The 16,358-nt window shown below is 41.9% G+C and overlaps 1 protein-coding gene across 1 annotated transcript in view; it reads left to right on the forward strand.

Moving 5' to 3' along the window:
* Nucleotides 1-16,358, forward strand: part of CENPE (centromere protein E) — a 539,120-nt gene that overhangs the window by 261,082 nt on the left and 261,680 nt on the right. Inside the window, exons 26-28 of the mRNA XM_033956806.1 lie at nt 4,052-4,324; nt 14,149-14,304; nt 14,847-15,152. Of these exons, the coding sequence (XP_033812697.1) occupies nt 4,052-4,324; nt 14,149-14,304; nt 14,847-15,152 (735 nt within the window). The remainder of the gene's footprint in view (nt 1-4,051; nt 4,325-14,148; nt 14,305-14,846; nt 15,153-16,358) is intronic.

Consider the following 16,358-nt stretch of genomic DNA (forward strand, 5'->3'; position numbering starts at 1 on the left):
TCCTGCATGCCTGGGTGCTATTCTCAGCAGCATTTCAAGCCATTTGTTCGGTGCTGGGGTCAGCCTCATTTCGACCTAATGGCAATGGTGAAAAACTAAAGCTGCCCGATACTTCAGTTGAAGATCCAAGCCTGGAAGCAAGGGCTTAGAAGCTCTAGTACAGCTGAGGCTGCAAGGAATTCTACTATGTTTTTCTCCATGATAGGTCGGGTCCTTTGCCGGATTGCAACTCATCAGGTAAAGGTCATTCTGGTTGTTTGATTGGCTATGCAGATCTGATGCACCTTCGCATAGGTCGTGGCCTTCGGTTGTGGGCTCTTCCAGACCTTCTCTCTCGGGGTCCAGTCTGCTTGGAGGATCCTGATCACTTTGCTCTTAATGACATGGCTATTGAGCGTTAAGCGTTGGAACGCAAAGGATATTCTGATGTAGTTATATCTACTCTTCTGAAATCTAAGAAGTCAACTATTGTGTCTGCCTATGCTAAGGCGTGGAAGACTTTCCAACATTGGTGTGACCAGGAAAGTGTGGAGCCCTATTCTGCTCCGGTTTCAGTGGTGCTTGCCTTTCTCCAGGCAAGTCTAAACTGTGGCTTCCCTTTGGGTCCAAATCGCTGGGCTATTTTGTTTCAGAGCCCAGGACCGTAGTCCTTTGCTTGCATCTCATCCTGATGTTGCCAAATTTCTAAAAGGTGCTCTTCACATTAGACCTCCGCCATTCCCTTCATGAGACCTTAACTTTGTTTTGTCTGGCCTTACCAAAGCTCCATTTGAACCTCTGAAGGATGCTTCTCTCTTGGACTTAACGCTCAAGGCAGTTTTTTTGGTCGCCATTACCTCAGCAAGACATGTCTAGGAACTCCAGGCTCTGTCTTGTAAGGAGCCTTTCCTGAGGATTTCGGTTCCTTCCTTTCTGCTGAAGGTGGTATCGGCATTCCATGTTGATCAGGAAGTGTGTTTGCCTGTTTTTCAGCCTACTTATTCTAGGGAACAAGGTCACATTTTGAAAATTAAAAATAATACAAAACTCAACCGTTTGTTTGATCTTCGGTCTGAAAAAACATGATCATGGTAGCTTTTATTATAGACAGCTTCACAGGTTACCGTTTGATGCAAGATGCAAATTTGGTTGCATCTACTTTAAAGTATTATTTGGTTTAGCTCCAGCTTATCTTGCCTCTCATTTTGAACTTCATAGAACAAACGTGAATACACGCAAATCTTACTGGTTTGCATTTCCATCACCTAAAGCTTGTCGTTATACAAGATTTTATAAATCAAACTTTAGCATTCCAGGCTAGTAAAATGAACACCTGGTGGAGTACCTTAATTCCTCAAGCTCAATCTTACCTTGCTTTTAGAAAAACACTGAAAACCTACTTGTTTGATAAAATCATAACTTAATTGTTTTAGTATTGCATTTATGATGATATGTCATGTGGTGCATTTATAAGATTCGCTGATTGTCCAGCTTTTCTTGATATAAACCACCTAGAACTTATTGGTATGGCGGTATACAAAAATAAAGATTATTATTATATGCGCAGAATTCTTCTGTGTTGAGGTCACAAATGAGTTTAGTCTCTGACCATCTTTTTGTGATGACTCATTCTTCTAAGCAGGGCACCCCCACTTCCAATGGCACTATTTCCAGATGGATCTGTAAGGCCATTTTGTCAGCCTATATTCTATGTGATGAACAGTACCTGTTTAAAGCACATTCTACCAGGAGTATGGCCTCCTTGTAGGCTGAGACTAGGGCAACCTCCCATGAGAAGATTTGTAGGACAGCTACTTGGGCCACTCTACACACATTTGCCGAATTTTACAGTGTGGATGTGGCTGCAAGACAAGACTCTACCTTTGGACACTCAGTTTTGAGAGTCGGCATAGTCAGCCCGCTCTAAATTTTTGGGACTGCTTTTGTACATCCCACATGTCTAGAATGTTTCACCTATTGTACTGGATAATGAGATTCTGTTCTTACCTTGATAACATCTTTTCCAGTAGATAGGTGAGACATTCTAGACTCCCTGCCTAGTCCTGCGCCTGCCTACTAACTGATTCTGTTTATGCTTCTCCAAGATGATTCTTGAATGCTAATCAGCCCTGTGGGCTGGGAAGAATTCTCTATATATGTTCCTAATGCAAGCAGGGGTCTTTCCTGAACTCCTTTGATACTTTTGTTTGGTTTTGAGTTTTACATGTTGCTGCTTTGAGCAGAACAGTTAGTTCCCATTGGTTATTCCCATTGGTGTCCCTATTTCACATTATGTGTTGAAGCTTTTGGTGCTTGGATACTAACTGCAGATAGTTCTGGAACTCCCAGTGAAGTAGAGAAGAGCCACAGAAAAAAATCTAGAATGGCTTCCTTCTGTATATGGCAAGCAGCCATTGGGAGATAACCCACATGTTTAAAATGTCTCACCTATCTACTGGAAAATATATTATCAAGCTAAGGACATCCCTTTTTAATAATTGTTTTTTTATGAGTTGCAGAGCAGATTAGAGCTACATAATGTCTGTGGGGAAACTCCCTGTACCCTTCCTCCTTTATGTCCTATTCAAGTGGAGATTGATTGATTGCTTTGGGACAAACTGAAGGGGGCACTACACTTCACTGGCAATATGGGAGGTGCTGAAAGTTGTAAGCAACACACCTGCAAAACCCAGTTTGTGGGAATGGATAGAATACCTAACGTTTGGACTTCTGAGAGATTAACAGAAAAAAGATTATCCAGGTAAGAATCTAATCTTTCATTAGATTTAACAACTTTGAATAATTTTGTCTGCAAATTTGATCACTTATTTTCATTTCTAGATAATTTGTAAATGTTTTAAACATTGCTTCCAGTATAGATCCCTGTGACACTCCACTATTCACCTTTCTTAGCTGAAAAAACTGGCAATTTATCTTGTTTTCTATTATTTAAGCAGCTTCCAATTCCCGATAGAACATTGCTTTCTATGCCATGACTTTTTAATTCTCGGAAGTCTCTCATGAAGTACTATGTATAACACTTTGAAAATCCAGATTATCAACTTCCTAACCTTTATCCATATTTGTTTAGCCCTTTAAAAAAAATCTGATTGGTGAGCAGATTTTTCATGACTAAATTAGTACCGATTCTGTCCTGTTAAACCCATTGAATAACTTTGTTCTTTATAGCAGTTTCTACCATTTTGCTCAGTACGGTTGACACTCGATCACTCCTGGAACCCTTGTTAATGAAAATTGGAAGGTGGCTAACAAAAATACAATTTTGATGTTTATCTGTGACAGAACTAGTATAGAGTGGTAATAAAACCATGCAGAAAACAGGTACATGAAATTTAGTTTATTATGTATTGTGACCTCCATTACCATTTTACTAAATTTTTAAAATCGGTGTTTTGTATTCTTATGCCAAAATAATTATCCAGTGTTATCAGTTTCTAACATTTGTATTCTCCCACTTCAGACTGCATATTCTATGTTTGTTGAATAGGTCCAAGTGACGCTCATCTAGTAAGTTAGCACATGATGCTATATGGTGCTGTATTAATCAGCAGGTATAGTTAAAGCAATTTTATTGGACTGCTGTAAACGGGTCAATATTCAAAGCACTTGTCTGGATAAAGCATCTACTTTCTGGATGAATTTTGTCAATCTGGAGACTTGAAGCACTACGCACATTGTGCTTCTGAATAACCTTATAGGCTGCCTACACTAGGCAGATAGTGTCTGGGTAGAGCCAGAGCGATTCTGAAGCTTATCTGGATAGAAGCAATATTCAGTGATTTCCTACTAACTTAGGATGCCTTTTTTGTCCTGAGTTATCCAAATAACAGATTGAATATTATGCTTATTCAAATAAATTCTGGGGATGACCAACTTATCCGAGGCACCAGCCACTGTTCAGATGTTGGTGTTGAATATGTGGATTTTTTTCTTTACATTTAGTATGCATACTTCAAACTAGATGAGCAAAAATGTGTAGATCTCAATTTTGTACTACTTAGTGTTAACCTTCTAGCAGTTTCATTTATCCTGAGAACTTTGGTATGTGTAGGAGTCCTCTTTTATGGGAGAACTGAAAGATGGGACTACTGAACAGGAACAACTCATTAATGAAGTAGAACAGCTTCAAGAGCAACTAATGACCAGCAAATCCTCACTAGAAACAGCAGAAAGAGAGAAGCTAGAGATTGTCCAGAAACTCGATGAGCTTCAAGAAAAAGTAACCACCGTAACTCAGGGGAAAGATGAGCTGCATCAGATGCATGAGAAACTTCAAGCTGAGAGGGACCAGCTCAAAGAGGATATTAAAGAGAGCATTGAAGAAGTAAGTATTCTGTTTAAACTAAACTAAACCTTAGGCTTATATACCGCATCTTCTCTATAACAGTAGAGCTCGGCACGGTTTACAAGAAAATTAGAAAGGAGAATGGATACAATATGGATTTGGAATAGTATGGAGAGGAGTGGAATTTACAACTTTGAAAATAGCCAACTTTTCAGATGTTTTTGAAATGGTCCATTCCTTTCACTAAATATAACGAACAAAATTTAAGATAAAGCATAAAGTTTAAAAAGTTGGCAGCTACTTTATATTTGTATAACCTGAATGTTGTTTTTCACATTGTTTAGTTTGAAAGCTAATCAATATAGAAAAACTACATTCCTATCACTCCCCAGACCAGTCGAGATATGTAGGTATATGCTTTCCTTCTAGCAGTTGGAGACTGAACTACTGTTTCAATGCTGTCATGTAAAAAGGTTCTTATGCAGACCACAACCAGCCAATATTTCTCAATCTCCAGAAAATGGTAGGAAAGTTCCTGTTGCTGAATTAACCATGTTTGTGTGCGCTATCCTTGGCCCACTTTATGGGGGATGGAACAAAGGAAATAAATCTGTGACATGATTCCCTTTGGGCTGGAACTGGCTGGGCTAGTCTGCAGAATGTAGTGGTCATTACTGTGTGCCTTGGCTCTCTCCCTTAGGAGGGAAACCTTGAGTGCAATTGCAGGAAGCAATTGAGGCAATAAGTTTAAAAAGAGGTAAAGAAATAGACAAAGTGAAAGAACAGCAGCTTCTGAGACAGCTAGCAACTGTGGTGAGCCTGGGAGAAGGCATTTCTAAGGCCTGGCTTCAAGACAAGCAGTAGGTTCAGGTACAAAGGACATCACATGCACAGCAGCCAATGTGTGATCTGTAGCAACCACTGGTCAAGTCCTGGCTAGTGTTTTTATGCCTTGCATGTAGTGGGGACCATCTGTGTTTTTCAAGGGCAGGACTAGTGGTCCTAAAACGATAGGGTTCTGTATCTCAACTTGCAAGTTGCTTGCATTAAATTGTCAATCATGTTTTCAACTTTGCCTCCTTCCCAGGGAGCTGCTCCTACCTCCTCAGCCTATGTAGAGCCCTCACAAGCTTCGATTTTGGTAGTCCTGGACTTCTTGCAAAAGGAGGGCCTTCAGAAGGGGCTATCAGTAGGATCATTGAGCATGCAGATGACAAGGCTTTTCCTGTTTCCAAGCTCAGTGGAAAGACTCCCTGGCCTCTCACTCAGATGTTGTCTGGTTCATTAAAGGGTTTCTGCAGTTGAGCTGTCCAGTGCGTTCCCCTTTCTCTTCCTGGAACCTTATCATTGTGTTGCAAGGTCGCAATACAATTCTGTATGAGATACTGGAGACTTCCCTTTTGGATCTTACAGTCAAACAGTATTCCTGGTGGTGATTATGTTTACAAAATGAGTTTATGAGTTATAAGCCCTTTCCTGCAGGGAGCTGTTTTTTAGGATCATGGAAGCAGGGCTCTCCTTGCGCATGGTTCCATCCTTCTTACTGAAAGTGGTCTTGGCCTTTCACATCACTCAAGAAGTCTGTTTACCTCCCTTTTGCCCTACAGGATCTAGGATAAAGCATTACATTTGCTGGATTTCAAAGCAGTGATTCTAATCTTCCATTTGTGTGTCGCACAAACCTGTGCAGGCTCTAGGCGACTTACATAGAAAGGAGAGAGAGGCAAAAAGGCTGGGAAGGACTGAGGGAAAGCCATGAGAGGAGTGGGGAAGAGGGGGCATAAATATTTAATTGTCGAAGAGAAGAGTTTTCAGCTTCTTCCGGAATAAGGTAGCTAGTTTCCAATCTGATTAATTACCAATGAGTTTCGCCTGTCGGATCACCTTTTTGTTCTGACCAGTCATGCGAAGAAAGGGATATACTGCTAGTCGCCGGTTCTTCAAGCAGTGGTCGTTCTCGTGACACAATAAATAAATGAATTATACAAATTTGCAATCTTATCTATCATGATTTAACTACAAGACTCCTGAGGCAGTCCCTTCTGGGCCAAAACACGATCATGTCGTGTCCATTACAATAAGAGATTGAGCACCCATTGGTCACCTTCTTGTTATTGCTACCCTACTTACTTTTCACCAGGTTCTATAAGGTGGATATAGCAGCTGGGAAGGACGCCGCTTTTTGGGCCTCCATCTTAAAGGCAGATGCAGCTGGTCCGCCCTAGACTCTGGGGACTGCTTTAATACATCCCTATCATTTCAGGACCACTAAACACATTGCACTAGAAAGAAAAATTATGTTCTTAACTCGGTAATATTCTTTATCCCAGGACAAGCAGGCAGCATATTCTCACATATGGGTGACGTCACTGACGGAGCCTTGGTACGGACCACTTTAAAAGTGCATCGCCACTTTAAGACTTTAGAAAGTTTGCAATAGTCCAAACCATGCATGTGAGTGCCTTCCCGCCCGACGTAGAGCGCGCAATCCCTCAGTTAAAATAAGCCAGCTAAGAAGCCAACCCGGGGAGGTGGGTGGGTTGTGAGAATATCTGCCTGCTGTCCCTGGATAACACCTGTTACGGTAAGTAACTGCTTTATCCCAGGACAAGCAGGCAGCATATTCTCACATATGGGTGACCTCCAAGCTAACAGAAAAATGGGATGGTGGGAGAGGAAAATAAATTTTGTAATACAGATTGGTCGAAGTGCCCATCCCGTCTGGAGAAAGATTCCAGACAGTAGTAAGAAGTGAATGTATGAACTGAGGACCGGGTGGCAGCTTTACAGAGTTCATCAATGGGAATAGATGTGAGGAAAGCCACAGAAGCTGCCATAGCTCTAATGTTGTGGACTGTGACATGACTTTCCAGTGCCAGTCCAGTCTGAGCAGAACAGAACGAGATGCAGGCTGTCAGCCAGATAGAAATCATTCTCTTGTAAACAGGATGCCCCAACTTGTTTGGATCAAAAGAGAGGAACAGATGGGGAGATGTGCAATGTGGCTTTGTCTGGTTAATAAAATAGACCAAAGCCCATTTATAATCCAAAGTATGTAAAGCAGTCACTCCAGCATGAGAATAAGGCTTTGGAAAAAACACTGGAGAACAAGCAAATGATTAAGATGAAATTCAGTGACAACTGTCAGAAGAAACTTTTTTTTTTTTTAATAAATCTTTATTCATTTTTAAATCAAATCAACAAGTGCACAAAAATATATCAAAGTACAATCAAACCTCGGCGAGAGGGAGAATTAGAAGGGCTTGAGCATGCGCAGATGCATGCTCAAAGCTGGCAGAGACTGGGAAGAAGATCTTCAAGCGGCACCGGCACTTGTGGGCTGCGTGCCGGTGCCAAAGGGGGGGTGAGTTAAAGTTGGTCGGGCGGGGGGTGCCTGTTCTCACGGGGGGTGCTGGATCACACGGGGGGGGGGGGGAGACCAGCGCCCTGGCCTTGGGGGGGGGATGGGAACGTATCAAAGCGAGTTTCCATTATTTCCTATGGGGAAACTCACTTTGATAAACGAGCATTTTGGATTACGAGCATGCTCCTGGAACCAGATTATGCTCGTAATCCAAGGTACCACTGTAATTCCAATATAGCACTGTAATATCTAACACATAAAAACTAATAGTGTAAGATCCCCACCCACCCACCCTTCATCACATTCTCAACAAAATAGAATATACTATTTTATACAACATATTATAACATATCTTATTGAATTAAACACCAAATCCACCCTCCCCCTTGAGTGTGCTAAATAGAACTAAGAAAGAAAAGAAAAGATATTTTGGAATTCAATTTGGTCTCAAGTAAACTCATTATTGGAAAATCATGTTGCACTTTCTTACGATACAGTGTTATTTGGCATGATGATGAGAAAAAAGAGTCTAATATCATCATATAACATCAGTGTTCCCGCTAAGCTGCGCTGGGGTGCGCTGACGCACAAAATATTACCTCGCAGCGCACAAGTTTCTCGTCACAGCGCACACAGTGTAGAGCACAGTTCTTCAACCGCCGGTCCGCAAACAAAATCTTGCCGGTCCGCGAAGGATTCGGTCCCCGCCGCAACGAAAGGCCGGCGTCAGCTGACTTGCAACTTCCTGTTGCAGTCGCTGTGCCGGGACTCCTGCCTTCGCCGGGACTCCTGCCTTCCACCGCGTTTGCCTCCTGCCTTGTCTCCGCACCTCCAGACCAGCAGCGGCAGCTGTGTATGCTTTTAACTTCGGCACAGAGCTGCCCCTAATCAATAGTTTAGCGCGGTTTCATAAGGCAGCCTCGGGGCCTTTGCTAGGCCGGCCCACATCGCATCATCGAAGCGGGCCGGCTATCAAAGGCCCCGAGGCTGCCTCATGAAACCGCGCTAAACTATTGATTAGGGGCAGCTCTGTGCCGAAGTTAAAAGCATACAGAGCTGCCGCTGCTGGTCTGAACTCTTGGGCCGCTGAAGGAGGGCAAAAAGCAGCTGTCCTGGAGGTTTCCCTTCCTCTCGCCTTTACAGGTTCCTTTTTTCCACCTTTTTTTTTTTCCTTCAAACGGCAACGGGCCCCAGCATCGACATCAATCAAGTAAGTTCCACTGTCAATCAAGCGGTTCTGCTCGGCCAAAGCTTCCCCTGTGACATGAGCCACCCTCAGGGGAAAGAAAGTGACCCACAAAGGTGAGGGGAAGGGGGGCAGATGATGGAAGTTGGGGGGGGGGAGAGAGAGAGAGAGAGAGAAGGGGCAGATGATGGAATGGAGGAGATGAGAGAGAGAGAGAAGGGGACAGATGATGGAAGTGAGAAGAAGGGAGAGAGAGCAGAAGGCAGATGGATGTCAGTTGAGAAGGGAGAGCAGATGCTGAATGGAAGTGGGGAAAGAACACATACTGGATGGAAGGAGGAGATAAATAAAGGGGGAAGAAAATAGTAAGATAATGGAGGGGTGAGGGAAAGGGGTGACAAGCTGTGTGTAGACACAGTGAAAAGAGGGAAACGGGACTAAATAGTAAGAAAGAATTTAATTTAGATGGAGGCAGAAAATAGAGAAGGAAGACCAGAGAAGAAAAGGGAAGAGAGAGCAGAGAATGATCAGATCTGAGTGGAGGAAATGAGAAGAGAGATATGCTAAAAACCACAGGGGGGAGGGAAGGATAGAGATGCCAGACCATGAGGGGAACAGAAGGAAGATGATGGATGCTAGACCAAATGGGGGGGGGGGGGGGGGGCAGGAGGAGAGATGGCAGGGAAAGACAGACAGTGAATGGAAGGGGCAGATGCTGGACTGAAGAGACAGAGAAGGTTATCATGCTGCTGTACCGGGCCATGGTACGCCCTCACCTGGAGTACTGCGTCCAGCACTGGTACTTTAAGAAGGACACGGTACTACTCGAAAGGATCCAGAGAAGAGCAACTAAAATGGTTAAGGGGCTGGAGGAGTTGCCGTACAGCGAAAGATTAGAGAAACTGGGCCTCTTCTCCCTTGAGCAGAGGAGATTGAGAGGGGACATGATAGAAACATTCAAGGTACTGAAGGGAATAGACTTAGTAGCTAAGGCAGGGAGAACGAGAGGGCACTCTCTAAAGTTGAAAGGGGATAGATTCCATACAAACATAAGGAAGTTCTGTGGTAGAAAGCAACATATTTATTTGGCTCATAACTTGCTGGCGCCCGATATTTTTAGCTCACAGTGAAAAAAGTTTGCTCACAACACCCGCCCGCTTAGAGGGAACACTGGTTATGACAGGGGTTGCCATCCAACATATAACCAATAATTGGAAAAATCACAGAAACCTTAGTTACACATTTTGGTGGAATTCATTATGCCATATATTTAAAATGGAACGAGCAATAGCAGTACAAAGAGGGACATATACTAACTTTATAAAAATAAGGGGGCCATTGGCAAAATATTGTGGTGAATAGTCATAAATTCTTCTCTTTTCCTTTTCCTTTTTCTTTTTTAGCACACTAAAGGGGGGAGGGAGTTGGGAATAATTTTACATAATATGTTATATAATATGTGTATATTCCTTTTTTTTTTTAATTCATTTTTCATATAACAACAAGTGTATCATAAAAATTCATACAATTGCATTAAGTATACACTTGATATTTCCATAACTTACTGTAAATACAACATATCATTATATAGTCCTTACTATGTGTATATTCCTATTGAAAATGTGATAAAGAATGGGTGGTTGAGGGGGTGGTTATTGCATCACTAGATTTTTATGTGGTAGATATTAATGTGCTGTTGTGGAATAATTTGTATAATATATTCTTTTGTGCACTTTTGCTGTTCAATTTGAAAATGAATAAAGAATTTTAAAACAAAAAAAAATAGAAAAAAATTGATGCCTATTCATCACAATATTTTTCAAATATTTTACAAAGTTATTATATGTCCCTTTTTGTACCGCTATTGCTCTTTCCATCTTAAAAATATGGTATAACGAATTCCACTAGAATGTATAATTAAGATTCTTGTAATTTTTCCAATTATTGGTTATATGTCAGAAGAAACTTTTGATTTGTATGTAGAACCCTCTACTACCCAGGTTTGTAACTCACTGACCCTCCTGGCAGAGGTGAGAGCAATAAAGAAGACCACTTTCCATGTGAATAATTTGAGATGAGCTATGGTCATTGGTTCAAACGGTGGCTTCAGCAACCTGGAAAGTCTTAAAGTGGTGATGCACTTATAAAGTGGTTCGTACCGGGGCTCTGTCGGTGACATCACCCATACGTGAGAATAACTGTCTGCTGTCCCTGGATAGTACCTGTTACGGTAAGAACTACTTTCTGAGTAAACCTATAAGCAAATTAAATCCCAGTAGTGCCAATGTGATAAAACATATGCAGATTATGAAAAATTGCAGGCAGACCTTAGGAAATTGGGAGACTGGGCATCTAAGTGGCAGATGAAATTTAATGTGGACAAATGCAAAATGATGCACATTGGGAAGAATAACCTGAATCACAGTTTCTGGATAGAAACATAGAAGATGACGGCAGAAAAGGGCTACAGCCCATCAAGTCTGCCCACTCTGCTTACCCACCCCCTGTCTATGCCCTAATGACCCAATTTCCTTATCTTGACCCTCGTAGGGATCCCACATGGGTATCCCATTTATTCTTAAAGTCTGGCACGCTGTCTGCCTCGATCACCTGCACTGGAAGCTTGTTCGAATGATCAACCACTCTCTCTGTGAAGAAATACTTTCTGGTGTCGCCATGAAATTTTCCGCTCCTGAGTTTGAGCGGGTGCCCTCTTGTGGCCGAGGGTCCCTTGAGAAAGAAAATATCATCTTCCACTTCGATACGTCCCGTGAGGTACTTAAATGTTTCGATCATGTCTCCCCTCTTCCTACGTTCCTCAAGAGTGTAGAGCTGCAATTTGTTCAGTCTCTCTTCGTACGAGAGACCCTTGAGCCCCGAGATCATCCTGGTGGCCGTCCGTTGAACCGATTTAATTCTGCGCACATCTTTACTAGATGTCCACACATAACTAGAGTCCACCTTGAGGATTTGCGCCCAAGAAAAGGATCTGGGTGTCATCGTAGACAATACGATGAAACCTTCCGCCCATTGTGCGGCAGCAGCCAAAAAAGCAAACAGGATGCTAAGAATCATTAAAAAGGAATGTTTAACAAGACTAAGCATGTTATAATGCCTCTGTATCACTCCATGGTGCAACCTCATCTGGAGTATTGCGTTGAATTCTGGTCTCTTTATCTCAAGAAAGATATAGTGGCACTAGAAAAGGTTTAAAGAAGAGTGACTAAGATGATAAAGGGGATGGAATTCCTCTCATATGAGAAAAGACTAAAAAGGTTAGGGCTTTTCAGCTTGGAAAATATATGATTGAAGTCTACAAAATCCTGAGTGGAGTAGAACAGGTACAAATGAATCGATTTTTCACTCCGTCAAAAATTACAGACTAATGGACACGGGGAAATACTTTTAAAACCAATTAGAGGAAATATTTTTTCACTCAGAGAATAGTTAAGCTCTGGAACGCATTGCCGAGGTTGTGGTAAGAGTGGGTAGCATAGCTGGTTTTAAGAAAGATTTGGACAATTTTCCTGGAGGAAAAGTCCTTAGTCTGTTATTGAGAGACATGTGGGAAGCCACTGCTTGCCCTGCATAGGTAGCATGGAATATTGCTACTTGGGTTTTTGGCCAGGTAATTGTGACCTGGACTGGCCACCGTGAGAACGGTCTACTGGGTTTGATGGACCATTGGTCTGACCCAATAAGGCTATTTTTATGTTCTTATGTTAATGAACACAATAACACAGAAAAATGCACACACATAATAATGCTAATTTAGATTATGCAAAGAGACTAAGTTACTAAGAGCAAAGAACACCCAGCAATGATTTGCCACATTCTAATCTCATAAATCTACCCAAAACACAGAAAATAGCTGTGAATCTGTCTAACCTATAGGATATGCCGCTTAGCCACGTGATGCTTCTTTCTGCTGGCTGGGAGCCAGCCTTCTCAGTCGGGGGTTGTCAGACTATTCACAGCTTGTCTCGGCACTGTTCTGGGAAGGATACAAGTAGGCACCAACAGCTCTGAGTCCTTTGGTGAACAGAGGTGCAGTCATTCTGGTACGGGACAATCTCAGACTTGGTTTCTCTCCAATGCAGGGAGACACAAGGAAACTGGTCCCAGTACACTTGATTCAGGACAGCCAGCGTGTACCCGACTTGTGCATAGGCACTGGACCAGGCTGTCTGAGACTCTACACACCAACACTTCACTCTACTCTCCTGCACAAACTTGAAGTTACCTTCTCCACTTCTCACAACCAACTTTCCAACTCCAGTCTCTCCAATCTATCTGAGACTGGTCACGTCCTGTCTTTTTCTTCTCACTGTCCCAAAAGAGGTAATCACTGTCCAATAAAGTCCTAGTTGCCAGGCAGATTTCTTTCTCATATACAATATGTCCTCATTAACTTCCCACGGTCCAGTGACCTCAAATTGTCCTGCAGATAAGATAACCAAGCTCAGCAGACCACTGATCCATTCTGGATTCTCCTTATCATACATTCCTCAGGTAGTGGGCCTCTTTGGCAAACAGACAAGCAGTTTGAAATTTCAAGATGCTGATAGAAGGGAAAATTATTTTTCCTCATTAGGCCAAAGCCTAAAATGGTGGTACAGGCATACAGGGTAAAAAAATGATGGCAAAACACAAGAAATCCACTTACCTGTATGCAACCGGTACTAACACTTGTAAGCTCATAGCATGGCAAACTGTGCCGATATGAATTTCAGTACTAGCATGCCGCTTCTTCAAAGGCATTTTCTTCCTTTGTTGCCACAAGCCAAGCCGCTGGATATTCTTTAAAGCCCCTGCAGGCATAACAGACCATTGTGGGTTTCTTTCAATTTTCTCAGATCTCAAAACATCTAACAATACATTCAGAAGCTGATTCTTTAGGACTACAGGAATATCTTCTATTTGCTTCTTGTTTACTTTTATTTTTTATTTTTTCAACTTGTCTGGGTCTCCCCAAATCCTTTTTTCATTGCCAATCTTTGTCTTTGTACTTAGAAGTAAGGGCTTGAGTGTGTGCATATATGTGCATCCTCTCCATGGAATGAACAGCCTCATTTTTAATCTCCTTATGATAAGCACATTCATAGAATATAGTTTGAAGCTATGCTAGCTATTTATATCTTTAGGTTTGTTTTATTTTACAAGATATTAGAAATGTTAAAATCAGCTGTTTATAACCACTTTGGCTCTGTGGAAACTGTGCTTTGATTGTACCACATAAAGACAGTATATCAAATCCCTTCCTATCCCCTTGTTTAATATAATTTGAATGTATATTTTTGCTTTTTATTTTAGTCTATTGAAGTTCAACATGATTTAAGGATAGCCCAACAGGATCTTAAAGAGCATAAACAGCTGGTGAATGAACTGAGAATGCAGATTGCTGAAAATGCTAAACATATGGAGGAGAAATCAAGAGAAGTTGAGAGCACAACATCTGTACAAGAAAAGGTATTCAACTGAATTGCACAGCAGAATGTTTAACTAACTAGTAGCATTCAGTAACTTTAGCACATGCTGTCACAGAGGTACTTCAGTTTTTGGCTTCATGAAGGTAATTGTTATGAGTTTTGAAAATTGTTACTCGCAAACCACTGTATTCTTAATAGACGTTCAACTGACTCTCCCTGTGCATACAGTCACTGTCTCCCTGTGCATGCTTCAGGTTCCAAGTGTCTGCTAATACAGAACAATTGAACTAGATGCAACTCTCACGGTACCCTATTGCCTTAGTCTTCTGTTCCTTGTTCTTAATTGTGTCTTATTGCTGTTATGTATGTTACTATGGAACCCGTTCAGGGCTCTTTGGGGAGAACAAGATATAAATCAAATTAAATAAATAAAAATAATAAAATAATGGATAAACAATTTAACTAATTTAAAGTAAAAACAATTCCTATTTTATGGCAATTTTAGCAAGTTAGTTGGATCCTTAAGATGATGTGCTATCAAAACTTAAATAATGCATACTGATGACTGCCTTGTATGTTTAGCTATCTTCACTAATGCAAGAGTTGCAGCAGAAAAATGCAAATGAAGTTTTGCTGCTTAAAGAAAAAGAACAGATTCAGCAAGCTGAAGCAAAGGTGATATCTGAGCTGGGCCATCTTCAGGAGAGATTAACAGCTAGTGAATCTATGTTAGAGAGGACAGAAGGTGAGAAGCTGCAGGTCCTACAACAGCTGCATAAGTTGCAAGAAGAGCTCAGCAGTCTAACTCGAGAAAGAGATGAACTGCAGCAAACATGGGAAGCTGCAGAAAGCCAGCTCAAGGGACAAATAAAGCAGTGCATACACACAGTAAGTATTGTAAATTTCTTTCAGGGCCAGTACCCATGTTAATTTGTGGATTTATACTTCAGTATTGGTGTAGAGCAGTGGTTCCCAACCCTGTTCTGGAGGGACCACCAGTTCAGTTGGGTTTTCAGGATAGCCCTAATGAATATGCATGAGTGAGATCTGCATATAATGGAGGTGCCAGGCATGCAAATCTGCTCCATGCATATTCCTTAGGGCTATCCTGAAAACCCAACTGGCCTGGTGGCCCTCCAGGACAGGGTTGGAAACCACTGGTGTAGAGGGTGTGAATTGGTCTAAACCAAATCATTCCTAAAATATGCTGTAGCTAGTCTGTGTGTTTGAGATATTACAATGAATCTGCATATGAGAGATCTACATACAATGGAGGAAGCACATGGAAATATATTACAGCAATATTCATTGCTGGATATCTTGAAAATCTGTTTGGGATTCCTTTGAATAGGTTTGTGAATCACTGACATGATCTAACAGGCAAGGTTAAACCTCCTTCTTGGCAGCGGCTGTTCTGCCTTGGAAGAGGGAGGTCACCTAAAAGGACAACATCATGTCATGAATCAGGAAGTAGTCCTGATGCCAGATTCCACCCTCCAGGAAATGTAGTAATCTTGCACATTGAGAATATCTCTCCAGGGAGTTTTCCCCAGGAAGGAAATGGGTTAGAATGACTAATTTTATCAAACTTGCCAGACCGGTACAGCTTCAGCTTACTGATGGGTATATATTTCATCATGACCAGCAGGTGGAGACTGAGACAAAACTTTGGAATAGCATATAATAGCTGACCTTCTATATTACTTCAGTGTTCTCTCAGTCGCAGCAGGTGTGTGAGTGAGTTGTACCCATCTCCCTTGGTTAGGGCTGTTGGACTTTGTTTAGGGCTCCTGGTCCCTTTTTGTTGCCGGACTGAGCTTGGATGGACCCTGTTTGGGGGTCCATCTGACCTCGGGGGTGTCGCACCCAGTAAGTCTCGTACTGGGTCCCTTCTGCCCTTTCTCCACCTCCCCAACTTTTTGTAGAGGTGCCTCAGCTAGCAGCCTGGCCCCTGATTCCGGTCAAGCCTCTAACTTTGAGAGCCATGGAGTCTGTTCTGACAGAAAAAAAAATCCTGAGGCTTGTGCCAGTCTGAAGGGCTCTTTCCTGTTCAATTTACGGTCTTTTAATGTATTTTTCACCTAATCAGAACTT

This window comes from Geotrypetes seraphini, chromosome 1, assembly GCF_902459505.1.
Source record: "Geotrypetes seraphini chromosome 1, aGeoSer1.1, whole genome shotgun sequence".
Classification (NCBI taxonomy): domain Eukaryota; kingdom Metazoa; phylum Chordata; class Amphibia; order Gymnophiona; family Dermophiidae; genus Geotrypetes; species Geotrypetes seraphini.